This window comes from Phycodurus eques, chromosome 9, assembly GCF_024500275.1.
Source record: "Phycodurus eques isolate BA_2022a chromosome 9, UOR_Pequ_1.1, whole genome shotgun sequence".
Lineage (NCBI taxonomy): Eukaryota > Metazoa > Chordata > Actinopteri > Syngnathiformes > Syngnathidae > Phycodurus > Phycodurus eques.
In genome coordinates, this window is record NC_084533.1 from 27,904,037 (window position 1) to 27,923,290 (window position 19,254).

Here is a 19,254-nt window from a genome sequence, read left to right on the forward strand (position 1 = left end):
AGTTGGAACGGCATAGTATGAATGTTGATCAAAGATTTGATTTTTAAGGTATAAGAAATGCGCTGGACTGAAAAGGTGGAGTCAAGCAACAGGAACTGAGGATCTTAAGAAATGATTTTGTTGAACAAAATCGTTTGAATGAATTGAATTAACCCTCACATACTGTCGGGGTCAAATTTCACATTTGACAGCAATACAAATACCGTAAGTGTCATTCTTTCCTCAAGTGACCCAATATACACCCCAAAAAATTAAATCTTAGAAAATGTCATTTGTTTAGTCCAGATGCTGCAAACTTTGTGTACACTGAGGCTGTTTGACTACTCAAATGGATTTTACATTCACCACTTTGTGTTAAATCAAGGGAAATGGTGGTAAGGGTGGGAATTTGACAAATGTGCAACTGTACATGTCATAAATGTGTGTTCAGTGATACCTCAACTGTCACGTGTATTTTGAGATACATTAGGCCGATTTGAGATCATTCGGCCGATTATTTATTTATTTATTTATTGTTTTTGCAAGCAAACATTTTAAATACGAGCACAGGGGTGGCTGCAAACTCAACTCACTTCACAGCAAGCAGCAGTTTGGTAGCTGGTGAATAATTTCTCCAAAAAGAGGCAAATTTAATGCTTCGAGCAACTTTCCTGTCAAACTAAACGTAAAACGCAAAGATTTGCTGTGTATTTGAAACAAGCGTATCACTTAATATGGAGGTCTGCTAGCCTAATGCTAACAGCGATGCAAAATGCCATAGACGGGCTAACGGAACAAGCATCAATCACGGTTAGTTGATGGATGTTTGAACACAAACAGTGCAGCAACACGTCAACAGACAATATAACAAGACTCACAGGGGTAATTCTTTATCCTTTGCGGAAAACAACAAATATGACTTCAGCTTACTGAATCAGTTGCGAGCCTTTTGTTCGTATATGTCCGTATTGTACTGCCCCCCCCCCCCCCCCGCCCCCCCGGTGGCCAAGACGGGCACACCAGGAGAAGCACAACGCGGATCTGTAACGGATCAATAGTATTTCCATTCATTTCAAAGGGGAAAGATGATTTGAGAGTTCAACAGGGAGCTCGAAAGAGTCCCGAGAGCTGTGAAGCTGAAGTTTTACGTCTGTGTTTTCCACCACATTTGCAAACATCGAACAAGAAACGCCCGTCTCTCGCACTCGCTGTATGAATCTGTTTTGGTGTGGAAACGTCTTGGTCATGATTAAAGTTAGATTTAGCTGTCCAGTTGAATCAGAGAGGAAGCGTGCGATGTATGAAGGTGGATGAAAAAAATAAAATAAATGGATCAGAGGCTGAAGCAGGGCATTGATTGCCTCTGCTTTGTTTTTTGTTTGTGATTTCGATGCGTTTGTTTTTGCTGCAAATGTCGGCACAGACATGGATACAACTACAGATAACGGAATAAGGATTTCTCTCGTTTGCGGTGAAGCGGACCCAAGCCAAGAACAGAAACGGTAGAGTCCTGCCTTTTATTGTTAACGTGTGTCTAAATATGCTAATTAAGGTAAAAGAAAACAACATTTTTTGGTTATACATAATATAAAAAATATGTCTGACTGTTTACCTTAATCCTAACAGAAAATGCAACAATGCCACAGATGGGCTAACGAACAGCATGCGTGTGACCCCGTTATAACCCTTTAAGCAACAAATATTTGAAAAGAAATGTTGGAGCAACACATGTACGATTAAAACTACGTCTTACTGAGGAGTGTCTCCCTGTATATCAGCATATCTGCATGCCGGACCTATGCTGCCCCCTTGTGGCCGAGGCGCGCATACAAGCTGGAGCAGCACAATGTCAATTGCACCACCGAGCCTCATCAAGTGTGTGTGATCGTCCACTTCCGAATCTGCAACGTGACACGCATTTGGGACTGACTCCTTCTCATGAGCAAAGGTTCCCAAACCAGTCCCTCCGCGCTCACTGGCTGCCACTGTTGTGCAATCTCCTCCTGGGCCGTCCATCTTGTTTTATTCCGCCGCAGGTAGGAATGAAAAGATAATCAAATCGTTGTAGTGCTGCCCCCCCCGCAACCTGCAATAAACTCAGCGAATCAAAAGTTATTGTGGCCGTCTGAAAAGTCCCATAAAAATAGCAATTATGTAAGTGTTTGACTGTTGTCTGGCTTACGTGGGCTGTCATGGATGCGGCCATTTATGTTCTTTATGGGCGTTCCATGCAGAAACAATAAAGACAACGAAATTTTCTTGGGAATGTGGAACAAATCAGACCCCCAAAGGTGTCTCTTCGATGGTTACATAATGAGATTTTTAAACTGTTTTCGTCATAATGTGGAGTGTAGCATTCCACATTTTACATTTGGGGTGAGCTTCGGCTGTGTTGGGCGAGGTGAGCGATTTACCGAGGCTGGTGGATGGAGATGGAGGGAAGAGAAATTTATGGGGGTGGGAGTACGACGAGGGAGAGTGTCTGTTGAATAATTCAATGTCCCCTGTCTGAATGAGTTAGCATCAGTGAAGTTAAGGGCACCAAACACCAGTAGTACCTCTAAACCCGCTTTACCTGTGCGCCCAAGGCTGTTTCTTCACACGCAAACATATGCAAATATGCACATGCATAGCACAAGAATTTACCCGCCATTTCCCACGCTTCATTACGTGTTTGCGTGTGAGCTCGAGCACTTCCAAACCAAAAAAGCAGCAAGTCTCTGCGGTGCATGTGGTGAATTATTCAAGTGTTGAGGGCTGCCGACGGGATTGCAGGTGAGTCTGCAGACGGCAGCAAGGACAAGGCGACACCTTTGCGGGGGGGGGGGGGGTAATGGGCGCTGGGGGCTCTTTTGAAAAGGCATCTTTTGTGTGACATTTACATACTGTTTATGACTCTTAAAGCTAATTGAAACATTTAAGTGCTCCAATTTGACCTCGTGTGGCGGGACGAGGACGGTCGGTTGTGATTTGGGAGGGTCAATTCAATTTGGGACAAACCAGCACTTTTGAAATAAATAAACTCGGTATATCTGTGTGCAATTCCTGGGGTGCAATTCCCCAGGTGGCATTGTTGGGTCATTTTCTCAACTCTCCTCCATTTCACCATATTTGGCTTTGTCGGCAGGATTTACTTTGAGAGCAGAGGAATTGCACACAGACTTGTACGCCCACTGGTGAACGGGCTAATTGGGAACAGGTGGGTGCCATGATTGGGTATAAAAGGAGCCACCCTGATTTGCTCAATTTTGCTCAGGATTTCATCATCTACGGTCCATAATATCATCAAAAGGTTCAGAGAATCTGGAGAAATCACCGCTTGTAAGCTGCGAGGCCGAAAACCCACATTGAATGCCCGTGACCTTCGATCCCTCAGGCGGCACTGCATCAAAAGGCGACATCAACGTGTAAAGGATATCGCCGCACGAGCTCAGGAACACTTCAGAAAACCAATGTCAGTAAATACAGTTGGGCGCTACATCCGCAAGTGCAACTTGAAACTCTACTATGCAAAGCAAAAGCCATTTATCAACAACACCCAGAAACGCCGCCGGCTTCTCTGGGCCCGAGCTCATCTAAGATGGACCGACGCAAAGTGGAAAAGTGTCTACATTTCAAATTGTTTTTGGAAATTGACGCCGTCGTGTCCCCCGGGCCAAAGAGGAAAAGAACCATCCGGACTGTTATGGACGCAAAGTTCAAAAGCCAGCATCTGTGATGGTATGGGGCTGTGTTAGTGCCAATGGCATGGATTACTTACACATCCGTGAAGGCACCATTAATGCTGAAAGGTACATACAGGTTTTGGAGATATGCTGCCATCCAAGTGACGTCTTTTTCACGGACGCCCCTGCTTATTTCAGGGAGACAATGCCAAACCACATTCTCCACGTGTTACAGCAGCGTGGCTTCGTAGTAAAAGAGTGCGGGTACTAGACTCGCCTGCCTACAGTCCGGACCCGTCTCCCATTGAAAATGTGTGGCGCATTATGAAGTGTCAAACACGACAACGGAGACCCCGGACTGTTGAACGGCTGAAGCTGTAGATCGAGCAAGAATGGGAAAGAATTCCACCTGCAAAGCTTCAACAATTAGTGTCGTCAGTTCCCAAACGTTTATTGATGTTGTTCAAAGAAAAGGTGATGCAACACAGTGCTAAACATGAGCCTGTCCCAGCTTTTTTGGAACCTGTTACAGCCATCAAATTCCAAGTTCATGATTATTTGCTAAAAACAAACAAGTTGATCAGTTTGAACATGAAATATCTTGTCTTTGTAGTGAATTCAATTCAATATAGGTTGAACATGATTTGCAAATCATTATATTCTGTTTTTATTGATGTTAACACAACGTCCCAACTTCCTTGGAATTGGGGTTGTACAATGGTTGTGAATTTCCGGGCTCTGGACCATTTTTGTGTCAACCTCACATACTTTTTTTCCAACGGTTTTAGCTGTCTTTATGCAAATGTGATGAAACTTCCCATTAAATTGTCGCTTTTGGCTCTTTGGTGGCCACCTTCGGCCTATTGAAAGCCATGAAAATGCCATTTTTAATTTGTCATTTGGGTTTGAATCTGAAATCTACATAAAAATGGATATTGCACACTGACAAGAACTGATTTTAGTTCAAAACTTTATGCAGTAAAATTAGGTAATAATAATAATAAACATATCTAGTTCTACGAAATAGCACCTTTCAACGATGAATAGAACAATGCACCTGAAGCCAAACAATTTTGTAAAAACAGATAAAAATTGCATCCAATCTCAGTGTGCTACACGAGATGTCCGTTAAGTGAAAATCAAATGATTATTTTCATTATTTTTGTCCCCAATATCTGAAGCAATCTGGCCTTTACTTAGAGGTTCCGCAGTATATAAAGGTTAGGTTATAGGAACAGGGAATTTAATTGTACAGTAACAGAAACACATTCTCAAAACATATTCAATCTAAAGGTTTGGATTGAATGCAAAGGCTGCCGAATTTCTTGCCCGCACTGTGCATCCGTGTACCACTCATTTCTCCATCACTGGGAGCAAATCTTATTTTAATCTACATCCGAGTTCTATGTATTTTTATTTTATTTAATTAAAGTACACAGTACATATGACACTCGGTATGAATCACCTCCCAGCATTCTCATCAATTTCCGTGGCACGTTTGTACATTTCGAGTCCCTTTGCAACCGTGGGCTCAATGTCATGTCAGTGGCAAATGTCAAAACAACGATAAAGCACATATTCAAGAGGCTGCATCTGCTTTCTTTCTTTTGTGAAAGTTTTTTTTTTTTGTTTCGTTTGTTTTTTTCCCCATTAATTGTCACAACAGATAACATTTACATTGTGTCGATGTGCCATGACTGAACCCGGAATGATTGCCAGCATTATCCGCCTCCCTGCAGTGTTGGTTTTGTGAAACGTTTTGGACTGCATTCAGAGCTTGTGAGTGGCGTGCAGGTGCTGGCGCGCTGGCCCTTTAAAAGCTGTGACGTCACACTTTATACTGCTGGGCAGGGAAAGCTGTTTGAACATTTATTTGATTTCCTTGACATCCAGCTTGAGGTCTATGCACTAGTGCGCTCCTTCTCCTTACTAGTAAGATGATTCAGCGCACTAGTAAAATGACTAGGGCATACTAGTAGAACAACTTTCTTATTAATAAGGTTTCTTTCCACTACTGTATGACATTTCAGCAAACTAGTAAGACAACTTTGGCATACTAGAGCGACAACTACACTGTACTCGAGAGGTAAAACGCTGCACTATTTGACATCTGCATGTTACTAGTAACGTGCTTATCTTACTAGCATTCTAAAGAGAGGAGGAAATGCTTTCTAGTACATGGATCTCAAACTGGACAGCAAATAAATGTCACACAGCTTATGAACAAAGAGCACATAGCTCTTTGTCTTCACGAGAAACACAATTATTGGACTAGTAGAATGACTAGTGTGCAATAAATGTCAATGTCATGTATTGTTGTTTTCCCACTACTGTATGAACCTTTGCACACTAGTAAGACTACCGTGGTATACTGGTAGGACAACTCCGTTACTAGTGAGGCAAAACTACTAGTGGTCATATTTGTGATTAGTAAATGTTTAAACGGCTTTCCATTTCAATGTGCATTGACTTGCGTCTTTATTACATTTGAAGTGGTCGATGACAGACAGAGGAACCGAGCAGTGTGTTTCACTTCCGACCAAATCCAGTGGTACCTTGAGATACGATCATTTTTTTTTTTTTTTTTTTTTTTTTTTGGAGATATAGTGGCAGTGAACTCCTCTCAACTCACTTCACGACAAGCCGCAGTTTGGCAGATAGTAAGCAGTTCTTCAAGTTGTTTAATGCCACTCCCAGCTGAAGTTTACCGTCAAACTAAACATGAAACGTACGCGTTGTGTATTCAAAACAACCACATGGTTTCGCCATCAGTCCGCTTAGCTTAATGCGAACAAACAATGCAAAATGCCATAGCTGGGCTAATGGATAGCATCTATGTGGTGGTGTTAAAATGCTTTAAGCAACGGACATTTGTAGACAGAAAATATAACAATACTCACAGGCATATATTCTTTATCCTCTTATACATACAGAGCTTACTTGGTCACTTACAGTAGTTGTGAAACTCTTCTTCGTTGGTGTCTGCACGACTGTATTGAACAGGTAGCCAAGGCTCGCACACCAGAAGTTGCAGCACAATGTCCACTGACTTGAAGCAAAAAAATGTGGCAGAAACTATGTAATCTGTAACATTCTACTTAATTCTGTCATTACTGTATGTTTTTATAAAGTACAATATTATAGAGTGTTATTATCCTAACTAAAAAAAAAAAAAAAATTGGGGGGCGGGTGGGGTGGGTGGGTAGGGGCAATGGTATTTCGATTCATTCTTATCTCAAGGCACCACTATGAATGTAATGATCAGACCTCCTGAGGACATATTAAAGAATGTGACATTGCTAGCAGTCACTATCAATTTATAATATGGAACAGATTTTGTCTGTGTGTGTGTAATTAATATAAAACGACATAAAAACGTTGAGTGTCCGGGCGACATGATGATCATGACTGACGAGGAGTTCATTTTCTTGTGCCTATGTTGATCCGTTTACTTGTGCTGGGAGCGTCTACTCGATGTGTTTTCAGCACTTGTGAATCTCATCCACGTAAAAGATTTGAAGGTAGCATGCACAATCCAAAACTTGCTCTTCCCCACATGTTTGTGCCTGAAATATACTCTTCCTACACACATTCCATTGCATTTACTTGATTATTACAATCACTTCACACAATCATCTGCGATGGGGATTATTATTATTTATTTATTATTTTTTTTTTTTTTTAAATAAATGCTTTTCCAACCTTCCCCTCCCTCATTACTGCGTGGAGCCATTTAAATGGCATTTAGTGGGCAGCGGCAGGTTGCCGGACGACGATCAGTCCGTCTGATTTCGAACTTGAAGATCGCGAGGTTGAGCTGACTCCGCCTTTCAGTCGAGCGCTGATCGAGTGCGAACATTGAAGTGATTCCGTGAACCGTTCCGGAGCAGCATCGAGACTGTAACGCACGCCCCCCCTCCCCAGAAAGCCAAATACGTGATCCTTCCTCTTCATTAAAAACATCTGGCACACTTGACTATCATCCTCATTATTTTATATTGTTGTCCAGAGTGGCGTTTGCTAACATATATGTACACGACTGGTTACCATGGCAGCAGAGATGTGAGTTGTTTGGGTGGGCGGCGGTTTGGGTGCCGTGCTGACCGGCGAGGGTCATTGCTGGGGGAGTTCCGATGGCTGTTTCTTGGCTTTCAGAGTGTCTATGAGAGACTGAACGCCACGCTTGACGCTAGTGCTCACTCTGCGGCTCACCGAGTCGGCGGCGGCGACGGCGGGCGAGGACGAGCAGCCGGCGCGTTGCGAGGGCGGCCGCGCCACCAGACACTTCTGGTACCGCAACTGAAAGTCAAGAAGATTATAGGATACTAATCAGGCAAAAGTGTGCACTAGTCGACATCTGTATGCTACTAGATGGTAAGTAGCATCATGTTATCATATCACTAGTAGTACCAGTGGCGCACTAGCTTCAACTAGTGCAAAGATTTGTCTGACTAGTAACATGTAGTTGTCTTATTAGCGTGCCAAAGTTGTCCTACTAGAGCACAGGTGTCAAACATAAGGCCGGGGGCCAGATCGTGCCCGCCACATCCTTTTACTTGGCCCGCTACAAATCATGTACTTCATGTTTCTTGCTAAAATCTGTACCTACACTGAAAATTGGCTTCATTTTAGTAACACTGAGATTTTGGAAGCATTTATTTTACCAAACCCCCTTTTTTTTTTTTTTTTTTTTTTTTTTTTAATAATATCTTCATAAAACTTTTGAATCATGTCATCAGTCATGTAGAAACTACAGTATTGTCCAGAAATGTCGTTACAGTAATAGAAGGCAGTGATGGGAAAAAAAAACACATTAATAGGAAGACACAGTCATTCAACTAGTTCTACTAGTATCCCAAAGTTGTCCTTCTAGTGAGGAGAAAGAGCATATTTGTACACTGACCTGAAGTTGGATATCAAGGATATTGAATAAATGCTCTAACGGCTTAAAGCCTTGTAAGACAATTTAGCGCACTAGTAGAATGACTGCCTTACTACTAACTTTTCTTCTAGTGCCTTTCACTACTGTATGACATTTCTGCACAGTAGGAGGACAACTTTGACATACTCGTAGGGCAACCACGTTACTCGCGAGGACAAAAATGTGCAGTCGTTGATATCTAGGACAATTGTATAATGTCACTCGTAATACGTAGTTTTTGGCATGCAGGATCACTGTTGCTGTCCTAATATTACTTATGCAACTATTTCAAGCATTATCTACAGTATATTATTTACACGTCCCATAAAAGACTCCCCTTTACCAGCTACACTTATTTATCAGAATAGCTAAACTACAAAGTGCGGCAGTCGCTGGAACCTGTTAAATTAGTGTGCAAAAGTATTGTTGTAAACTCTAAAAGGTCTTTCTAATGACTTATTTGTGATGTATAATTTATAAAGTCCCCATTAAGCCATTTACATTGTTCATTGAACATATGAACAATCACCCAATTTACAACCCGTGTATAAGGGTTCTTTGATTCCACAGTGTTAGTGATACCTGCGAACTTCTTACTTTGAACACAATTCGAGACAATACATGGAATATCAACTAAAACCGATTCAAACACCGAAAGCGTCGACTTGAACTTGTTAAGTGAATCGACAAAAGTGTGTTGTTAATAGAGTTTTTTTTTTGGGGGGGGGGGGGTTTATTATGTGACGTCAAAGAGATGAACGTGATCTTACCACGCATGCTGCCTGCACGGCTTCCGACACACAGCCGGCGTTGGGGTCGCACCAGAACACGTGGCACTGGAAGTGCTGGTTTCCGGTGTCCATGATGAAGGCGAACGTGTGGACGTCCTGACCGACTCCCATGAAGGACAAGAAACGCACGCGGCACTCCACCATCGCTTCTTCTTCTTCCTCCTCCTGCACACGAGAGTCCGACTGAGCGCCTTTATACAGGAGATGTCCTACATATTACTGATTCGTGATCTGTTTAATACAACGGAATCAACTGAATTTCATTGATTTAAAGTTTATATTTATTCATCATCGCCAGTTGATGTGCGCCCACTAATAACATGGCTGCGAAAAAAAGAGGAACTTGCTGACAAGAGCACAGTCACAGTTGGAGTCTAGTTGCGATTAAGAAACAGAAAACATGATATTCATATTGTTTATCGCGTGACAAGACACAAACATCAAGGAGACAATTGATTTGAAACCATAACCCTATTTTGAAGTCCAACTTTGAAACCCTAACCCTGTTTTAAAACCCTACTTTGAAACCCTAACCCTGTTTTGAAACCTGACTTTGAAACGCTAATTAAAAACCCTAATCCTATTTTGAAACCCTAACCGTGTTTTGAAACCCTGCCCCTATGTGCCAGTTGATGCCAGCTCCCAAGCTGGCATCGCTGTCCTCTTTGTCCGTCTCCATCGGCGGCGTCAAATTGTCGCAGGGTTTCATTGCAAACACCAACGGCGAAGTTTTCCGTTTATGTTTGTCACTTTTCGTGTCTCTGCAATTGAACGGCCCATTTTGTTGTTTTCTTGCCGTCGCCTGCCGTCCTCCTCCTCGCCTGCGAGTTGTTTTCAGTCTTCCGCAGTTAACCCTTTGTGCCGCTTCTGTCTCTTGATTCCACCCCCCCCCCCTAAATTCCTGAGCAGCAACCCACTCATCAAAGTTGTCCGAATCACCGACCAAACTCAGTGATTAAATGACTCATTGTTGTTTTAAATGTGTAAACATCTGTCCTTCGCGTTACTTATCAGAACATCCGACTGCCGGCTAAGGGTGCTGCGCATTCATTTGGAACAATGGAATGAGTTTTTTGGGGACAGGAACTATTTCAGACATTACACTGACGGATTTTTTTGGGAGCCAATCACAATTGAGTTTTCACCACAAGCATGGTACAATACTATGTGCTCTCACGCTAACATTGTAGCTGCGCTTTCAAGTGCCTTCAAAACAAACAAAAAATGAATCAAATAAAAAAATAATATAAATAAATAAATAAAACACACAGCTCAATCTATAACTTTTTGTTTTGGAAATAGAGCTGTTGTAACAGTATAGGAAACATGAATACTTGAATTTGGGCAGCAAATATATTCATATATATCTAATAATGAAAAACATGCCTTTTCTTTGATAACAGCCAGGGTGGTGTCGGCAATGCTCAGGACGACAGGTGTCCAGTCGTCCTTGCCTGTGGACGACACCAGGCTGTCAATGGCTCCATTAATGATGTCCATACCTGGAGAGAGACAATACACACAAGGGAGGAATTTCTTGCACGCCACAAGGGGACTGTTTGGCTTTTCAGAGCGAACTCATTTGTACCTATGGGCCGAGTCACTGACGTCATCCCCAGATAGAACACGTGGAACTTCTGCACCAGCTCAGTCTTTGGCATTGGAAATTCTGCACAGTGAGGGGAGGGGGGGCGGCATAAACCACACGTTTTTCTTCCTCAAATAATCACATCTAGCAGAGCTCTCAAGGCAAAACATAATTGGCTCAAACTCCACTTGTGAATATTTGCATATTTTTGGGTGCTGCTGGCACGATTCGGGCTGGAGGTTTTCTGGCTGCAAGTCCTGCTGGGCTTGTTTACACGAAAGCTTGCAGCCAGAACGGATTGCGCAAAGATGCCGGATGACCTGCATCAGCATCTACATCAGCAAGGGTATTGAAGGGGGGGAAAAAAAAAAAAAAAAAAAAAAAAAAAAGGTTCAAACTCCACCCACAGGACTACAGATACTGCACCGTATCACACTCAGAGAGTGTCCTATTCCTTTCATGCAGTTACATGCGAGGGCCAAAATATTAGAAATAGTTCTCCCTGAAATATTTTTTACACAGTCAAATTGGAGCAAACCCGTTCGCATATTGCTCGTTCTTCATAATGAGCCTCGGCCCATTTCGCACCATCGGCATCTTAATTAAGGAATTTGAGCCAGTAATAATTCATCACAAGCTCGTTTCCGTGACGGCTGTGGAAGGACTACGGCCAATCGATCTGGGATAATGGCTTTTACCTAAATTCACCTCATCAAAGTGCGCAGAGAGTTCCACACATCATTCCCAGCTGCACCTTCAGGAAAACATTACTTCTAAGGATGGAGAGGGCTTTTTTGACACTTGAAAGCACCCCGAGGACAAAAAAAGGATAGCGCAAGGACATATTGCTGATATCAGCAGCATTCCCACTTCAGCTACCTTGGGAGAGGCCAAGAAGAGGAATGGACAACCATCCATCCCTCAATTTTCCATCCATCCATTTTCTGAGCCGCTTCTCCTCCCTCGGGTCGCGGGCGTGCTGGAGCCTATCCCAGCTGTCATCGGGCAGGAGGCGGGGTACACCCTGAACCGGTTGCCAGCCAATCGCAGGGCACATAGAAACAAACAACCATTCGCACTCACAGTCACACCTACGGGCAATTTAGAGTCTCCAATTAATGCATGTTTTTGGGATGTGGGAGGAAACCGGAGTGCCCGGAGAAAACCCACGCAGGCACGGGGAGAACATGCAAACTCTACAGAGGCGGGGCCGGGGATTGAACCCGGGTCCTCAGACCTGTGAGGCTGACGCTCTAACCAGTCGGGGGGGAAAAAATGCACCGTACTAGAAAGTGGCAGTATTAATTAGTATTGGCGCTGTTGGGTGGAATCCCTTCACCTCCAAAATGACAACCTTTCAGGACATTTAAAAAAAAAAAAAAAAAAAGACAGCTAGCTTGTGTTTTTAAAAACCGCTTTGTTGAAGTTGGAATTATAGTATACCTTATATTGCTGTCATATATCATTGCATTGCATCTCACATGAACAACAGCTATCACCCCAGTGTTATGTTCAATCGCTAATATACTATGATGAAAAAAATTGCTAATTTATTAGTGTGTCGTCGATTAAAATGCTGCAAACATGGCGGCACACCTCACGCATGAACCCAAGCAATCATATACGTGGCTTAATGTCCCAAAACTGCCACCAATCAACTAACTCTATTTCATATTATTATAAATAGTTTTTGCGACATTAAAGGGGTTTGGCCGGCAGATGCCTTCGCCATCAGACGTTATGACAGCCTGCAAGCCAAAGTCTGCATCTGTCACTCACAAAAACGCCTTTGTCATCCATAGGAACTCTTTTGAAACATTTTAAGAGGCCTTTGTGATGCAATCAATGCATAATTGAGCTGACGAAACACATTTCTTTTTTCTATGCGGGAATGAATCTGCGAGAATTACAAAAAAATGTCACCGCAAACGACCTGGACGAGCTGAACATGCCACAGGCGGTTGAGAAAGACGCCGAGAGGCGATTCCGGCTAGCCGGAACACAGCCAAAGCCACCGACAGAGTTAGCGTTTGAAGTATGATGAAAGTCACAAACCACGTTGAGCTGAAATGGGCGCGAGCGCCCACATTCTCTTCCAATCAACATCCCACTGCCGCTGTAAAAAGTCCACCATGGGTCCAAACGTGCGACAATAAAAAAAACAAATGACACAAAGTGGCGCTCTTGCCGACTTCACTCTGCCATCTTAGGGGAAAAAATACAAAAAGATGAAGAAAGTTTAAGTCACCGTCACATGCACAATTCTTTCACGTACCACTCGAGGGAGCCCACTTTTTCAATCCCCAATCTACATTATTTCCTGAAGAAGAAAATCTTTTCAAAATCCACAGAAATGGGATGTTGATAAGAGTCCTGAACCAGAACTTGTGACGTTAACCTCTCATGACTTCAATGAACAAGAATGTTGCTCCACCAGCAAATGTTTTGATCCCGGCGTTGGGATGGAGAGCACGTCACCTCAAACAAGCAGTAATTGCTTTCGAATGAGCCTGACTGCCTGTGGAGGTGGAGAGTCGATATGGTTCTTCCCTTATTAGAGATGCGGGCGCTCCTTTCCACCGAACACATCTTATATTCAACCATGACTTCTGATGGTGATTCTCGTCCTTCCTAAGTAATTACGACTAAACGCGACCCACATGGCTACTCGGTGACGAGGATTGGCGGTGTCCATGTGAAAATCAGAAGGGGTGGACATTAACGGCGGCCCGATGGCCACCGCCTTACTATCGACGCTGTACGAATTTCTAAGTCACTGAAAACTTCCAGCTGCCAAAAATGGACCAAAAGTGCATTTTCTGTTTCGGACCAAAAAACTGTGATCATCAAAACAATCCGGCTGAAACACGATGTTGTGATGAAATCGGCCGTTAGCCTCAAGTCACTAGCGTCGGCTAGTCCGATCGCTAGTCATCCCGGCGGCAAGCGGGACCACGGAATGGCGGCGAGGAACAAGGTTAGCGACACAAAGTGACTCTTCATGGCCAGATTATTATGTCCGATAATATAAACAGGGTAATAACTGTGTGCTAGCAAGAACTTTATTCATCATAAAACACAACACAACAAACACAACGTTTATGACGAAGTTGTAAGACAACACGTAGCGACTCCTGACACTTTATGGCACTGTGTCGTTACTGTCGTAACATTTGTCGGAATACGACCGGCGTGTGTAAATCACTAAAAATGTCTTCGCGTTGAAAACGGTCAGTGGTGGTAAAAACCTTGGGGACTGCTGCCTTTAGAAAATAAAACATTTTATTTCCTGCCTCAAGCTCCCAGGCCACACAGCTTATCAATGTGTAATACGAGATATATACTCTATTTATATATCAATCTCGATATAGTTGTACTTTGGGATGTGGAGGAATGCCAAATGTGAGACAAGAAACCACAGCGGGGAATAGAGACACGGCCGACAAATTTGAAAAATCCAATTTTCTCTCATGGGAAAGCTACAAAAGAACACAAATGTGTGTGTGTGTGTGTGTGTGTACCTTGTAGGGGCACATCAGAGCCAGTCTGGGAGGAGCTGCCAGCTGCAGCCTTGGCACTTTTCCTTTCAGCCATAATCTAGACAATAGAGAGGGGGAGGGGGGGGAGGGGGGGGCAAAAAAAAAAAAAAACCTCTTTGTGCACAATTCTCTTTGTTTTGTTTGGTTTTCCAGTCACCGTACTTCCTTGTGTAAACATGACTTTTCCTAGCACATAATTAGACATTGCCACTTCAGGGTGCAATCACGTGACCAATGAATTCAATGGCGTCTGAAGAAGATCATCTTAATTATGGAGCCTATAATACGTCTATAGTATTCGGATGCTCATTTCAGCTGAAGTTATTATGGCGGCGCCATATTCCATCCCTCACTGAATATTTGTTGAATTCTGAATTGAACTGTGTCGAAAGATGCAATCGGTTTCCCTCGTTCCACTCGGCTGCCCTCCTGCCCCAGCGGCGCGCTCTTTTCAAGCGCAACAACGAGCGTGTTGCGTGCACGCCGTCGCTGCGCTCACTTTGCATGCGAGACACTTTCAATTAATTGCAGGTGTCATTAATCACAGTGTGTGCGGTCGGTCTGCGCCTTACCTCACGGGGGGAAATAAAAATGAAAATACGCACACACAAGCAAGACACACAGCGGTGAGAGTGGCCGAGTTGGTCTCCCACAGCGAAGAAAGCAGTGTGAAGTCAAAAAGTCATACCCCAAAAAAATATCGACGTTATTTTCCTGAAACTGCAACATCACTGCAATACATATTTCTGACACCAGGGATAGGAATTGCAAAATAATTTGCCGTGACACAATGTCATTGCAATATCCTGCCAGCGATAACGTTATACCAAAAATATTTGGTAAAAATGATTGAGGACAATTTTGCATGGCTGAATCTGAAAATGACATCCGTTTGTCTTGTTCAGGTCAGGTTTTTATGCTTACTAACTTTCTATTTATTTTCTGACTAAATTTATTGCATTTATGTAACATTATCAGTTGATTTTTATTAATATTTCTCATCTGTGATATGTTTTTAATTCATCAACTGATACAAACTTCGCTTACTGTAACTTGAAAGGTAGACACTGATAAAAGTAAGTAACCTTCCGACTGTTCGTGTATTTCATTTCTTACGAGGAAGGACTTGTATATACTTATGGGAGCGCACCCAAAACGTGATATAAAGCGAACAAAAAAAATAAATAAATAAATAAATAAAATAAAACTTGTGGCTGTACTTCAAAAAGTTGACCTGACAGAGCAAAACCAATATGATAATGATATTTGGATTCAGCACTCACCTTGGAGCAGATTTCGTGAAGACTTGTGGCGATGGCTGCGGCGGGCGTATCACATCGGAACACGTGACACTTGAGCGCCCGCGTGTTCTTGTCCCTTGCCACGTAGGCAAAGTCCCTGCAGACAGACCAAAACACCCAAATTAGCGCACTTCAACGCGCCGCGTAGCCGTGGCATCATCGCGGCCGGGATATAAAAAAAAAAAATGGCAGCTGGCCATATTTGAGACACTTCGAGATGGAGATCTCGAAGTGATCAACATGAAGGAAGTACATTAATGACCTTGACGAGGATTATCCTTGATGGTGCATGTCAATCATTGACCAGTGAGTGACCTCATGACCCATTGATAATAGTACTCAGTCTAGATCAATGCTGCCATTAAATTGTGTTGTACAGTTATTTTTTTCACCTAAATTTTTTAAAACAATTATTAAATAATCCATGCGAATATATTGTACTTAAAAGTTAAATACAACTGAACTGTACTTAATAAAATGTGCTGCGGATGAGAAGTGAAAAATACTGATCGTAAGTACTTTTACAAGATTAAAAAAAGTTTAAGCCTCTAAAAAGTATGCACTGTTTGAACATTAATACTCAAAAAACTGTTTGCGAACCAACACTAATGTTCCTATGAAAATGAATGGAAATGCAATTAATTCGTTCCAGCTGCAGAACCGCGTTGCCAAAGCGTAGTCGGCCCAAGTGTTCAACAAAAACCCGGCAGAGGTTTTATACCTAAAAAGTATATTTAATATTATTGTAAGCCACAAAAATGCCCTTTGAACAGTAATACTGTGCTTAAATATAAAAAAATACATTTATTATTGTATTATTCATTATTATTTAAGTATGTATTGCACATAAAAGTAAAACATTGGACCAAAATAAATGCTGGAAAACAAACCGTTGTAAAAGATTAAATCCAAATGTGTTGTACTTAAAAGTTAAATACAACTGAACTGTACTTAACTAATGCGTTGTACTGAATTAAAAAAAATATATAGATTTAAAAAAATATATATATCCACTGTATCATTATGCACAGTTTGAACATTTAATTCAGTGATTCTGTCATGTATGAGAATCACTGTTCTAAATCATTCTGAACCGACCAACAGTAACTGAAAAGCTGGCCAATCACAGTGCAGTATGTAATGGTCGGAGCCAAAGAGAAACGCAAGCAAAAATGAAGAGGAAGAATGCTTACTAAGGTAATGAAATCCTTTTTTTCCCAAAAGAGAATATTGTCAGTGAAAAAAAGGACATCGTAAAAGGGCCTTTTATGTCAGAAACTCATTTATTAGCCTGCATACGGTTCAATTTATCTTCTTTATGGTGAGCACTTAATGACGAGAATGAAGTTAACATTAGGACAGAGAGTGCACAAAGGGAAGGAATAAATATCAAACACAATGTGGCTTGAGAGGAGAGATTTGGGGATGTTTTTTTTTTTTGTTTTTTTTTAAAGAAATGACCTCTTTGCATAAATGGATTCCCCCCCCATCCAGTATATGTTCCATCTCATTTGAACAGCATTACGGTGAGTGTGTTGCTTCTCCCTCTAGCCCGCAAGGTATTATTTCTTGCAGAGTTGCTTCGGGACATTAATACATATTGAGACGAAGCGCTTCACCTGGAGAACATTTAGCGTGGTGCCAATATGTGGCTTAATGGCCAATTTATATTCCACATTTTCTTACACGTTTTCGTCTTGGATTTGCTCAGCCTTCCTCTTCCATACCAATATCTATTCCCGGCACTGGTAAAATCCTCACTTTTTAAATCTATTTATCCCATCACCCTCCATCAAGACTTTCATGGAGTTTCATTCTTTTATTGCCTCCCCTCCACTTGTTATATACCAGGTCAACGATTTAACGATTTAAAAGACAGCAAACTTTTTTTTTTTTTTACAGGGTATTATTCCTGCAGTTGGCATCATGGGTTTTCGACTTTTATGTGTTTTGTTCTAATGACCTCATAAAATGGCTGCTCTGTCATTTGCAAGATGCTGCTGCAGTTCTCTTCACTTACCATGGTACAACTAAAGAGTGAATTATTTAAACTCATTTATTGTGAGTAAGTAACGCTTTGGCCTTTTATTATTTGGGTTTTAAAATGGAGAATTTCCATGTAGGGCATTTCAGCTAAGAACTCATCAGAAGCATCAAATATTTTCACTGGAGATTCTTCATCTGCCTTCAGTCACCCAAAAAAGCTGCTGTGTTGCTGGAGCCCCTCACGACGGTGATCCCACCCGGTGGCTGTAAATGTGCTATTTCTGTAAAGCCAACAAATTGAAGGTGCGGTGGAATTGGATAACCCCCACCCCACACCCCGCAATTCGCTACACATGAATTCCCCAATTTGCAAATCCGTTTTTTGTTTGTTTTCCAACCTACCCTCCTACTAAATATAATACTTTCTGGCGGTGGTGTAAAGTACTTGCGGATTTTCGGTAATCTCAGCAAAGCTCGGTTTATACTGTGTATACGTACTTAGTCATGGCGGCATTGGAAAAAAAAAAAAAGTGAGGCGAAAGGGTAGAGAGTGACAGCGCAATGATGAGGGTAGGAGATGACACATCATCTACATTTTGGGGTGCGGGGGTACAATAAAACCACACCCACAAAAAAGTGAGAGTCGCCACAAAGCAACAAAAAAAGTGTGAGGATGCATTTCCATCCAAGACTGAAACACAAGAAAATAAGACGTACAGTTTGCCAACTGGGTGTCACCGGATGCATTCCCAAATCACCAACCGCACAAGAGGAGACTATGGAACACTCACAGCCAGCATTCATCACAACAGGTTCTTCGTGTTTATGAGTCCATTACCCGGGCTTAATTGCGCTCGTGCATGCCAGGTCGATAACAACGCTGGCCTGCGGCCAGACGGGAAAGTGCGACGTGGCGTGCGGGAGGCGTGGATGCAGCCGCTGGGCTCGCTTGGCGAGCGTTTGAGCAGCGTGCCAACGAGGAACATGAGACACTTTTCCTCTTCCACTGCAAATGTTGCGTCGCTGACTTGACGATTGCCTCTCGGGGGCGGAGGAGAACTCGCAAAGAAACAAAAAGCATTCGTTTCTTGATAGAAAATACTGTAGCCTGTGGACACACTGGCTTGCTGATAGAAAGTCTGACAGACTTTCAATTGTTGTTGCCACACTCTTGAAAAGAGTTGCCGTAACGCGCCGTCAGCTCGTGGGAGCGGTTTCGCTTTCCGTGCATCCCTTTGCGTACTCCTACAAATGAGCTGATACTGTACGCAACGATGCCACATCGCCAGCCTGGCATACTGTAAACCTTCCGGCAGTGTTGGGAAGATGACTTTGGGAATGGAGTCGGTTACAACTGCAAGTTACCTTGTTGAAAATGTAATAATAGTGTAACTATTTCAATTACTTTCTCAAACCCACTGTATTTGTTAAGCACTTTAAAAGCACGCAATAAATACATAACACATACTAGGGAGCGGTTCGAA

At 42.4% G+C, this 19,254-nt stretch overlaps 1 protein-coding gene across 5 annotated transcripts in view; it reads right to left on the reverse strand.

Annotated features, from left to right (window-relative positions):
- Positions 1-4,081: 4,081 nt before the first annotated feature.
- Positions 4,082-19,254, reverse strand: part of LOC133408192 (amyloid beta precursor protein binding family B member 2-like) — a 38,622-nt gene continuing 23,449 nt past the window's right edge. For 3 of the 5 annotated variants that reach the window (XM_061686744.1, XM_061686748.1, XM_061686749.1), the window contains 6 exons: positions 15,767-15,881; positions 14,466-14,541; positions 10,945-11,025; positions 10,743-10,858; positions 9,336-9,521; positions 4,082-7,943 (listed from right to left, as the gene is read on the reverse strand). In XM_061686744.1, coding sequence (XP_061542728.1) covers positions 7,758-7,943; positions 9,336-9,521; positions 10,743-10,858; positions 10,945-11,025; positions 14,466-14,541; positions 15,767-15,881 — 760 coding nt within the window. In that variant the 3' untranslated portion in view covers positions 4,082-7,757. Of the gene's footprint in view, positions 7,944-9,335; positions 9,522-10,742; positions 10,859-10,944; positions 11,026-11,048; positions 11,277-14,465; positions 14,542-15,766; positions 15,882-19,254 lie in introns of those variants that run through there. The other 2 variants (XM_061686747.1, XM_061686745.1) reach the window with 2 other exon arrangements.